The sequence below is a fragment of the Ambystoma mexicanum genome, chromosome 1p, assembly GCF_040938575.1.
Source record: "Ambystoma mexicanum isolate Mex_15411 chromosome 1p, UKY_AmexF1_1, whole genome shotgun sequence".
Lineage (NCBI taxonomy): Eukaryota > Metazoa > Chordata > Amphibia > Caudata > Ambystomatidae > Ambystoma > Ambystoma mexicanum.
Genome location: NC_090921.1, coordinates 357,499,846 through 357,512,197, shown reverse-complemented (window position 1 = coordinate 357,512,197; position 12,352 = coordinate 357,499,846). Strand labels below are relative to the sequence as shown.

The window sequence follows — 12,352 nt, the reverse complement described above, 5'->3', positions numbered from 1 at the left end:
AAAGTGGACTACAGCAGTAAGGCAATGTTCATTTATACTGCACCAGATGCCACCCGAGACAGCAAACACGTGACATAGCCCCTATGTAGATTGGGTTGGGGGTTTGTACACCAGGAAAGCTCTGCCCCCTTCACAAGGGAGTGTGGAACATCAGGGTCTCCCTGACAGCCACGCAGGCCCGTGCAATCACTATGGGCAAGACCAGCAAAGCACCATTCCTTAGTCCTAGCCATCAATTGCATTCTGCCGCTCGTAGTATTGGGTCCTTCCAATTGCATAAACCTGTACTTAGGTAGAACCAGGGAGGTCATTTCACCAAAATTCTAGGGGTGTCATCAGTGGTCATGTCCTTTGACCACTGATGACATCACCGGAAGTGATGTCATTGACCCTACCCTGAAGTGACATCATGGGAAGCAATAGAACATGACCTTTCACCACTTTAATGAGTCTAGCAATATTGGATAGAATTCCAGAAAGACAACGTATTTGTTATTCCTATTCTTTCTTATTTCGGGTCACTACTCAAAGTGTTACAAGTCCTTAGCATAAATTCCAGCCACTCCAAAAACAAAGAGCCACATGGCACTGGCCACAGCCCAGGAACTTCAATGTAAAAAAAAGAAAAACGTTTTGTTTTGTTGGCGGTAGCAAGGGAAACCACAGGGGTCATAGTTGCGTCCCCTGGCAAAACCCAAATGACGTCCCTGATGAACGAAAGTAAAAGCAAAGCCCAGCACAGCAGTATGATATCAACGTTGTCATGGAGTCATTTGGGAACTTACCTAAGGGGCAGTGCAAAAGGCCCTACAGTGGAGGTGGGTGAGTCTGCAGACAGTGTGATGTGAAAGCTGATCCGTGACTGTGTGAGAAGACTGTGCAGACCCTGCAGCATCCCAATGTGCCCCCTGTGATTGACGTCATCACTAAGCGACGCCATGTAGCAGTTCCTCCTTGAGCAGCCCCCCACATCCCCACAAAGCCCTTGGTTCTATGTCTGTAACCAAGAAGAACATACTGGCAGCACGCCAGCCACTTTGGTGACATATCCCATCACACATTCCCAACTCTCAACATGAAACGCAGGCACAATAATGTAGACATGCAACTGAATTTGGCCATGGAAACATAAACGATACTGCAACCCGACCAGGGTTAAGTAAGGCTGCTACCATATTTAATGAAAAAGAACCACAAAACGGTCTGGGTAAGTGGATCAATCCCCCTGTACTAGGGCACATAATGGCATCCGTGGCAAACTCAATGGCAATTTTCCTATGTAGGTAGGAAGCGGTATCTGGGAGACATTTTCCCTGTTTGACCTGGATGGCCCAGCTGACCCGCCACTTCCTGCTCCACATTCCCCAACCAAAGATAGCCGCAGAGAGAGTGACCATACAGGCTCATTCTGCTTTCCAGAGTGCCACGGCCCCATGTACCCTGCTTTGGTACCCCTTCAGGAAAGCATTCAAGACTCAATGAAGCTGGCTCTTCCCCCACCCTAAAGAACAACTGTCTGCTCATATACCTGACATGCCACTAAACAGCATTACTACACATACCTGCATCACATTCTGTCCTGATCAGATTCCTCTCTCTACTCCCCCTCACCATCTAAGGCCACCATACACAACAACCAACATAGACAAAGATGGCCGACCTTGCATTGACTTTATTCTAACTTAAGAACAACCCTTTCCTGGACTGGCCCAAACTGGTCCTCCCTGTCCACTGCACTCCTCCTCCCTTCCCCCCTTCTCCCCCAGCCCCCCAGGCACTTGCCGCCTTGGCCCACCCAGCACTTGCCCGCCCCGACCCATGTGGGCGCCCCACTCCTGCACTTCTACATCTACCCCCTTCTCCCTGCACTTCGTGCACTAGAACAGTAGGATTGTCTCAAGGCCAATATAAACGTTTTTTGTTGCTCTACTTTGTTATTCCCATGTCCCCCCCCCATACTGTCTTGTGTATAGGCGCCACTCAAATGTCCAATAAATAAATAAATACATAGTGTAGAAATGCAGAATCCCACAAAACCAGGTAGCAGAACTCCGGAGGAAAATCCAAGAATTGAGCGCCAGGGACAGAGGCACAGTAAGAGAAATTAAATCACTGGCAGGCAGTCTCAACTTCACAGCCAGAATCATCCCACAAGGAAGGGTATTCTCCAGAAGCCTGGAATTTGAGACCAAGACATGTATCAAACCCCACCTACATATCCGGCTGGGCAAAGAGATGAAGGAGGACCTAAAAGTATGGTCGAATTTCCTAAAATACTTCAACGGGACCACACTTTGGCGCACGCCATTGAACAAATGGGCAAAAAGGGTCCTTTTCACAGATGCAGCTCGGAGCAGGGTTTTTGGGGCTATATTACACACAGAGTGGGTGGCTGGGCAGTGGCCCAGGTCATGGCAAACGGCAGGGTGGACAAAGAACATCACCCTGCTGGAAATATTTCCCATCTGGCTAACCATACACATCTGGGGCAGGCGGCTAGCCAACACGGAACTTTTGGTTTGGTGTGACAACATGGCGGTAGTAGGCATCCTGAACAGAAGAACCACAAAATGCCAGCTAGTGCTTAAAGTCCTACGGGACATTACAACAGTCACTCTGCGAGAAAACATTGTTGTCAAAGCCAAGCATATAACTGAAGCAGATAATAACTTTGCAGACGCTTTATCTCGCTTTCAGCGGACAAGATTCCGGGAGCTAGCACCACACGCCCAGGAACAGATGACGGTAATACCGGCGGACGGTTGGCCGATGATGGGAAACTGAAAGGAATCACATCAACGCCATTGCCAGACGGCCAAGGCGGGGATACACAACAAAGACCAGGCACCTCAAAAACGGGTGTCAGCCGTTTACTGCCAACAGAAAACCAGAACCCTGCCACGGGGTTCCTAGCAGAGATGGCGGAGAAAGCGCTGGCCAGCACCACTTCAGCACAGTACAGTAAGTGCTTGACAATGGTTTTTAGAGAAACGGGTCTGAATCATGTAGAATTAATAACTATAAAAGATATAGAAATCTTTTTGAAGTGGGCACATGATCAAGGGTTGAAGAAAGATTGGGCAAAAAGACACCTGGTAGCGATATCTTATTTCTCAAGGCTACGGGGTAACTCAGATCCTACCCAGAGTGCTTTAATCGCCTACGCAATGAAAGGCTGGGGCAAAATGGAGGGACCGCAGTTAGACACCCGCCGCCCATTTGATTTCGACAAACTGGTGATAATAACCAACCTACTAGCATATGTTTTCATCCGTACAAGATTTTATTTAAAACAGCATTTTTTCTAGCATACTTTGGGGCTTTTCGAATAGGAGAGCTCATTGCATCCAGCACTAAGGCCAACAATGGTTTGGGATTCATGGAGATCAGGGTCAGACAGGACAGCGTCACCATAGAGATACAGCAGTCAAAAACTGGGGCCAGAAGAACAATTAACATTTGTTGCATTGACGATGCTCCTAATTGTCCAATATGCATCACTAATCTCTATTACGCACAAAGGCCCAGAGTTGGGGGAAGGTTTTTAATTCATAGAGACTCCTCAGCTCTAAGCCGCTATCAGTTTAAAGGGGTACTGAATAAGGCGATTAGCAGTGCGGGCTGGGATCCAAAGGATTTCGGCACCCACTCTTTTAGAATTGGGGCCACAACATCTACATGGCAGGGTGGGCTGAGTACCCAGCAATTTAAGACCATAGGGGGTTGGAAGTGAGATTGTTACAAAAGATACGTAAGACCAGAACTAATTTAGCCCCCCCCCTTTTTCTCTTTCCCTCAACCCACAGAGACACCAGATGAATGGAAGGGCCCACTGCGGTCAGCATGGATAGTTGGACGCTCGTTCGTGCTCAGGACAGGGCGATGGGCTGAAGAGACCAAGGAGAGCCCTCCATTTAGAAACACCATTGCATCCTGGTGGGGTTACAGAGGCCTCCTGTGGGCGGACATCCATGACAAACTAGCAGACCTGGTTGCATACAGGGACCCGCCGGAATTTTTGATAATACATCTAGGGGGTAACGACCTGGTGTCCGTAGGAAGAAAAAACGTATATGAAGAAATCTGTGCCTCGTTATCAGGCATTTCCCACACTTGGAGGGACACTGAAATCTATTTCTCTTCAATCCTGCCTAGAAGAAAATGGCAGGGGGCCATCAGTTACAAGACAGTGGACATTTCCAGAAGGAAATTGAACAGAGGGTTGGAGAAATACTGCTTAGTCAAGTGCTTCAGGTTCATGAAACACCCATTCATAACATTGGGGGACCCCGACGTTTTCCACAAGGACGGCACCCAGCTTCTGGAACAGGGCATGGAATATTTCTTTAGAGAAATCTCGTCCACTTTAGCTACCAGGGGCTGCAAATAGGTATACTTTTGGGGGAACACGGACAGCCGGTTACCTGCCCATGAGTGTCGGCGTGGGCCAGTGGGGTCACCTCTGGACCCGGTGCCCAAAAGGATGATATTATTATGATTACGTGTATTTGTTTATGTTCATGTAACCATACTTGTATCAATAAAACCTAAGGCCTTTTATTGCCAACACTTGACCAATTGTTGTGGTGAAATCTTTCAGGGGGAGGGGGAAAGGGCCGTAAGGCATGACACACATCACACACAACAGCATAGGTATCTCTGCTGCATATGGGTTCAACAGTTATGGGTAATGCCGCTGGGTCACCCAAGGTGAGGCCAGGTAACTGGTGTTACATGGCAGCAGGCTCCAGAGAGGGGCAGCAGCCCTCCTCCAGGGTCAGTGCCCCTCTCTGTCTCTCAAATAACAGAGACAGTCACCAGGGTCTGGCACATGAAAGCGCAGGAAGGGTGAGGTAATAAATACCTTACCCTTCCAGTAGGATATATGGGTGCAGTGCACCCGGGAGACCCTGGATGCTTAGGCAGAGTAGTCAGCCGCATGCTGGCCTTGGGGGGGTTGTTGCGCAGCCCCCCACACAGTACAAGGAATCAGGGCCTTTCTGGGGCTTATATAATGAGCTGTGAGCAGCTCCTAAAACACAAACAGTTTTGTCGACCCTGCATGGGGACCCAAACAGTACCTGGAAGTTCACTGTTAACTCAGCGTCTTCCCGTTCTTTTTCTTTGCCACAAAAACCCTCCCACCACAGAAAAAGGGGAGAAGAACAACAGAAAGAAACTCAGGACACCGTACGGTGGTCACAAGAAGTCGTGGGACAAGAAAGGCAGCACGGGCCAGAGGGGGTCACCTCTGGACCCGGTGCCCAAAAGGATATTATTATGATTACGTGTATTTGTTTATGTTCCTATAACCATATTTGCATCAATAAAACCTACAGCCTTTTATTGCCAACACTTGACCAATTGTTGTGGTGTATTCTTTCAGGGGGCAGGGGGTAAAGGCTGTAAGGCATGACACACATCACACACAACAGCATAGGCATGTCTGCTGCATATGGGTTCAACAGTTACTGCCTGGAACACACCAAGGTCAGAAGGAGAGTGATGAAAGCGAGGCGAGCGGCGGAGAAAAGGGCATTTCTGCCTGAATGCAAGTTCTCCCCACACTTATCTCATCAAGGAGATGTCTTGTATTGTAACATCCTCTGTTTTGCTCTGACAGATGGGATTTTTCATAATTCAAGCCAGCTTTCCCCTAGAGGATGGCAAGCTCTTGGCGTCCTAACTTAAACGAACAATTCTGGCAGGCGGGGTGTCTCACCCAGCACCCTCCCAAATGATCAGCACAGAACTCGTAGTCAGAAATATGGAGCCATAAATGAACTTGCCAAAAGAGTCAATAGATATTTTTGACCTTGACTTGGGTTAAATAAGGCTGTGATTGCATGTATTGCTAAAGTGGACTACAGCAGTAAGGCAATGTTCATTTATACTGCACCAGCTGCCACCGGAGTCAGCAAACACGTGAAATAGCCCCTATGTAGATAGGGTTGGGGATTTGTACGCCAGGCCAGCTCTGCCCCCTTCACAAGGGAGTGTGGAACATCAGGGTCTCCCTGACAGCCACGCAGGCCCGTGCAATCACTATGGGCAAGACCAGCAAAGCACCATTCCTTAGTCCTGGCCACCAATTGCCTTCTGCCACTCGTAGTATTGGATCCTTCCAATTGCATAAACCTGTACTTAGGTAGAACCAGGGAGGTCATTTCACCAAAATGCCAGGGGTGGGGAAAGTGACATCACATCTCCTTTGACCGCTGATGACATCACATGAAGTGATGTTATTGACCCAACCCTTAAGTGACATCATGGGAAGCAATAGAACATGACCTTTCTCCCCTTTAATGAGTCTAGCAATATTGGATAGAATTCCAGAAAGACAAATTATTTGTTATTCGTATTCTTTCTTATTTTGGGTTATTTTGGGCCTCATTACACGTTATGCGGTAAACCATGGTGCTATTAGCACCATGGTTGCCGCCGGTACCATACCGGTACCACCATGGAGAAAAGGGGATTTACCACCCCATTCCAAGGTTGGCGGGGCAGTAATTCCCCCTTTCTCCATGGCCCTTCCCCATTCCCATTTTTGCCCCATAGGGCTCCATGGGAATGGGGAAGGAGCTAATTACGGTACCGCAAATTGCGGTACCGTAATTAGCACCAAGGTCCCTTTGCGGGTCCCAACTTTAACTGCTGGTCTACACCAGCCGTTAAGGTCGGGTCCCGCAAAGGGACCTCGTAGTAAGGCGGTAAGGGTTTACCAGTACCGGTGCCCTTACCGGTACCGGTAAACCCTTACCGCCTACCGTGTAATGAGGCCCAAGTGTTACACTTGTGGAAGTCCCTGGCCCTCATACAACACCGCCGCTAAACCATGGCGCTATTAGCACCATGGTTGGTGCCGGTGTTGTAACGGGTCCGCCATGGTTCAATGGGGAATTACCACCCCATTCCAAGGTTGGCAGGGCGGTAATTCCCCATTGAACCATGGCCCTTCCCCATTCCCATTTTCACCCCTGAGGGCTCTATGGGAATGGGGAAGGCGCTAAGTACGGTACCGTACTTAGCACCAAGGTCCTTTTGCGGGTCCCTACTTTAACGGCTGGTGTAGACCAGCCGTTAAGGTCGGGTCCCGCAAAGGGACCTCGTAGTAAGGCGCTAAGTGTTTGACGGCACCGCAGCCTTTTACGGCACTGTTAAACACTTAGCGCCAGGGTCGTAATGAGGAAGAGTCCTTAACATAAATTCCAGCCACTCCAAAAACAAAGCCACATGGCACTGGCCACAGCCCAGGAGCTTCAATGTAAAAAAAAAGAAAAATCTTTTGTTTTGTTTGCGGTAGCAAGGGAAACCACAGGGGTCATAGTTGCGACCCCTGGCAACACCCAAATAACGTCCCTGATGAACGAAAGTAAAAGCAAAGCCCAGCACAGCAGTATGATATCAACGTTGTCATGGAGTCATTTGGTAACTTACCTAAGGGGCAGTGCAAAGGCCCTACAGCGGAGGTGGGTGGGTCTGCAGACAGTGTGATGTGAAAGCTGATCCGAGACTGTGTGAGAAGACTGTGCAGACCCTGCAGCTTCCCAATGTGCTCCCTGTGATTGACGTCATCACTAAGCGACGCCATGTAGCAGTTCCTCCTTGAGCAGCCCCGCACATCCCCACAAAGCCCTTGGTTCTATGTCTGTAACCAAGAAGAACATACTGGCAGCACGCCAACCACTTTGGTGACATATCCCATCACACATTCCCAACTCTCAACATAAAACGCAGGCACAATAATGTAGACATGCAACTGAATTTGGCCATGGAAACATAAACGATACTGCAACCCGACCAGGGTTAAGTAAGGCTGCTACCATATTTAATGAAAAAGAACCACAAAATGGTCTGGGTAAGTGGATCAATCCCCCTGTACTAGGGCACATAATGGCATCTGTGGCAAACGCAGTGGCAATTTTCCTATGTAGGTAGGAAGCGGTATCTGGGAGACATTTTCCCTGTTTGACCTGGATGACCCAGCAGACCCACCACTTCCTGCTCCACATTCCCCAACCACAGCTAGCCACAAAGAGAGTGACCATACGGGCTCATTCTGCTTTCCAGAGTGCCACGGCCCCATGTACCCTGCTTTGGTACCCCTTCAGGAAAGCATTCAAGACTCAATGAAGCTGGCTCTTCCCCCACCCTAAAGAACCGCTGTCTGCTCATATACCTGACACGCCACTAAACAGCACTACTACACATATCTGCATCACATTCTGTCCTGATCAGGTTCCTCTCTCTACTCCCCCTCACCATCTAAGGCCACCATACACAACAACCAACATAGACAAAGATGGCCGACCTTGCATTGACTTTATTTTAACTTAAGAACAACCCTTTCCTGGACTGGCCCAAACTGGTCGTCCCTGTCCACTGCACTCCTTCTCCCCTCCCCCCTCCTCCCCCAGGCACTTGCCGCCTTGGCCCACCCAGCACTTGCCCGCCCCGACCCATGTGGGCACCCCACTCCTGCACTTCTCTCTCTACCCCCTTCTCCCTGCACTTCGTGCACTTGAACAGTAGGATTGTCTCAAGGCCAATATAAACGTTTTTTGTTGCTCTACTTTGTTATTCCCATGTCCCCCCCCCATACTGTTGTGTGGTGCCTGGGCACACTTGTGTATAGGTGCCACTCAAATGTCCAATAAATAAATAAATTCATAGTGTAGAATCTAGTGGGCCTGTTAACCTGTAATGAATACAATCTGTGAATTAGTAAGGAATTGCTCCTTGCTAAAATCTCCCTAGAATAGGTAACCCAAAGTTGGCTAGCTAGCCCCTACCTGCTCGGCCAAGCCCACTTCTGCTCCTTCCCCATCTACTTGCTCCATTAGTGTTGTTAAATAGACTTTTCGGATTTGGAACTAGGCCAATGAAGCATGGGAACGCGCTAGCAAGGGGGCGTTTGTGTGTCCCGTGCAGAGCCACACGCAACAAAACTGTCAAAATGCAATGATGTACTGTACAAGACCACTTTACATTACACTCCTACAGGCAAATCTCAACTCTACCCTATGCAAGGAGAATAGCGGGGGGTTAAAGGCCTGATCCCCCTCCTCTCAAACCTCTCATCCCTCGCTCTCCAATCAAATTGAATTGCGCTACCCACAGACATGTGCAGCACAGCATAGCAATCAACCACACGTTAATTATCTGGGGACATGCTATCATACAAGAAACCTTGTGCAAGTACCCAATCCAACAGCCCCAGGTGAGCTGCAGCACGCTAACCCAGAGTTTCTGGAAACAGGTCTGACAGAATCTCCCCTTGAGTACAGATTACCCGACCTTCAAAATCCAGGCTGTTTTTTTCTGATAGAAGGGGTTCTCTCAGAATGTTCTTCAAAAGAATGAGGGAGATAAATGCGTCCCTCAAAGGGATGCAGAGAGGAGAATTTTCCCTCAGGAAGGAAGAGAAGTGTCATCCCCCACACCCGCCTGATGATGAGGTGTGGCATCTCGCAGAATAAGGGCAAGAAGGGACTTTGCCAAAGAGAGGATAGCTCAAGGGGCAACGTGCTAGACGTGGAATGAAGACGACATGGAGCACCACTGGTTCGATCCCTGGGTCCGTGCTTAGAAACCTCCAGGCATTAAGTGTGTTATAAATAACCTATCATATCATATCATGAGGCCTCTCCCCTATTAAAAAAGAAAGTGGATGAGATCACCCAGGATGAGAGGAGAACTCAGTGGATGGGATAAAAGGGGTTTCCCCAAAGTGCAGTGAACATGAGGACCTCCATTATCCCCTCAGAGAAACTGTATTTTCCCTAGAGGCGAGGGGTGTCTAAGGCGTGACTGGCTGCTGAGAGTCCTTCACTCTCCCCTCTGATGATGGCTTCTGGAAGGCCTTAGACAAAGGGAGGATTCAGTGGCTCCCATCACGCACTCATTCCTAAGGGCCCTTACCTCTTATAGGTGTGAGGGCTCACAACACTCACATTAGTTTCTAGAAGGCCACATCATCCTGCTAACCCCACCGAGTGAGACAGGGGGTTGCAGTACCCTCAACACACTCTGGCCCTCATTACGACCCTGGCGGAGGACCATGGTGCAATTTGCACCATGGTCAATGGCGCAGAGCTGCCAACTCCGCCATGGGGGTTGGCGGACTTACCGCCCCATTCCGACCTTGGCGGGGCGGTAAGTCCCCAATCCCCATTTACCCTTCCCCATTCCCATTTTTGCCCCATAGGGTATAATGGGAGTGGGGAAGGCGTTAATTACGCCACCGTAAATTACGGTGGCGTAATTAACAACGAGTCCCGTAGCGCCATGGATTTTTCCGCCCGGAAAAACCAGGCGAAAAAACCACCATGGCGCTACGGGAACTCGTAGTAAGGCGGAAAGGTACGCCATGCATTACGCTGGCGTAAAACCCTTTCCGCCAGGGTCGTAATGAGGGCCTCTGACTCCTAATGACCATTGGATCTCTCCTCTGATATGGGCTGTGCACTCTCATCACTTACACTAGCTTCTAGAAGGTCTTAGAAAACGGACAACCACACCAAAGGGGGCGATGGTGCAGTACCCCGAACACACACTGACGCCTAAGGGTGCTTGACTGCTCCTCTGATATAGGGAGGCGACTCACATTATCTGCTGTAACCTGGAAGGCATTAGAACCCCCCTATTCTCCAGAAATGGGGACTGTGCACTGCAGCACCCCCCCAGATCACACACTGTCTGCCACAAGCCCATCCGTCTCTACAGACTATGCCCCAGACGGTATCTCCAACCATATGCTGGCGTGTAGGCGCGCGCCTCGGGGTTCGCAGCATTGCCATTCCAGTCATGAAAACACCTCCTGTCTCCTGTGAGGCCTGTCAGCCCGTGAGCGCGTGCGTGTCCATTAAGGCAGAGGAAAAAGGCAACAACCCAGGAGAGGTTAAGGGCGCGAGAAAGTGAGAGATAGAGTGGGAGGGGCAGCGAGATAGGAGGAACAGACAGAGCAATGCAGAAAAAGGAAGAGGGGAAAATGATGTCACAAGCGAAAATCAGAAGAGGCAAGCAGCATAGAGGAAATATACTGAAAAATAGAGAAAGAAACCGAGGGGAAGATAGAGCAGTGGCAGGGAGATCAAGAGGAGAAGAGAGGTGTCTAGAATCTCATGTGCATTTGTTTACTAGAGGAGCTATGAATACATAACCCCTCACGTGATCTTTTCCCAGCTTGACTCCTCCCGGTCTTCATTTTAATAGTCATGGACTGGAGTTATCCGGCGGTTGAGTGGGAGGGTGCCTCGGTGGTGTATCCCTGGTCCGTCGTAACGCTTTCCATCCTGGTGATTCACTCTTTAATTAGCATTTTCAGTCAGCATTGCATTTCTACATGGCCCTATCATGGCTGTCAAACTCTGGTCCTCAAAAGCCCAATCAGACCTCGTTTTCTGGATAACCAAAGACTAAGCAAAAATTCCCATTAACATTTATTGGATGCAAATGTATATCTTGTGGATGTCCTGAAAATCTGGGGTGAACTCTGTGTGGCCTGACGTTCCATACCCCTGCAGCATGCATGGCGCCACTCCCAAATACATGTAGCCAATACAAATCCAGTTGTGTACCTCTCCATAATTGATCCTTTAAAATGCACTGGTTGGTCGCACAAATGGCCAAGTCAATCTTAACACAAGGCCCCCGCTTTCATGGGGTGAATCTATACAGCTCTGTCAACGTAATTGGGACAGTCAATCGAATCTGTTAACAGACTGGTAAAGACATTACACACAGAGCATGGTTAAGAGCCTTACTAGAAACAGTGGAAGAGGAGGATATAGAATCAGGAACGCATCCAGGGTTCACCAGCAGCACAAGTAGGGTCACCAGTACCAAGCCTTGACCAGTATGTAGTTCCTGCTTTTCTGACACTTGTCCAGGGCAAGGGAGTCATTCAGTTGGGATGCACGCTCAGATCCCAGCCACCTCCCAAAAGATTTGGATTGCAGAGAGTGCACTAATATACGAAAAATACACATAAGCAGGTACAGGGGGCAGGGGGAGACTTGTGGGTATAGGTGATTGGCTTATTATAGGACTTTCTAATAAAACATACTAACAAGCCTTATAGCATCCTACGTCAAAAACTCTAGGTGTTTACCTAGATTCCCCACTCACCATGACCCGCAAGATCAACCACATCACCTCCTCATCAGGGTATGCTACTAACCTCATCAATGCTAGCAAACCGTTCCTCTCCTCCCAGAACCACCTTGAAATTGCCCGGGCACTCATAAAATCAGTGCCCTTGGCCCATATGCATCTTTGGGGCCTTGACCTCCCACACCAATTCTTCCACACCAATGAGCACCACACACCGTAGGTAATAATAAGCAGC

The 12,352-nt window shown here is 49.1% G+C and overlaps 1 protein-coding gene across 1 annotated transcript in view; it reads left to right on the top strand.

Annotated features, from left to right (window-relative positions):
• Positions 1-5,360, top strand: part of LOC138570138 (uncharacterized) — a 48,946-nt gene extending 43,586 nt beyond the window's left edge. The window contains exons 2-3 of the mRNA XM_069648784.1: positions 2,698-2,961; positions 3,807-5,360. Coding sequence (XP_069504885.1) covers positions 2,919-2,961; positions 3,807-4,390 — 627 coding nt within the window. The 5' untranslated portion in view covers positions 2,698-2,918 and the 3' untranslated portion in view covers positions 4,391-5,360. The remainder of the gene's footprint in view (positions 1-2,697; positions 2,962-3,806) is intronic.
• Positions 5,361-12,352: the final 6,992 nt, after the last annotated feature.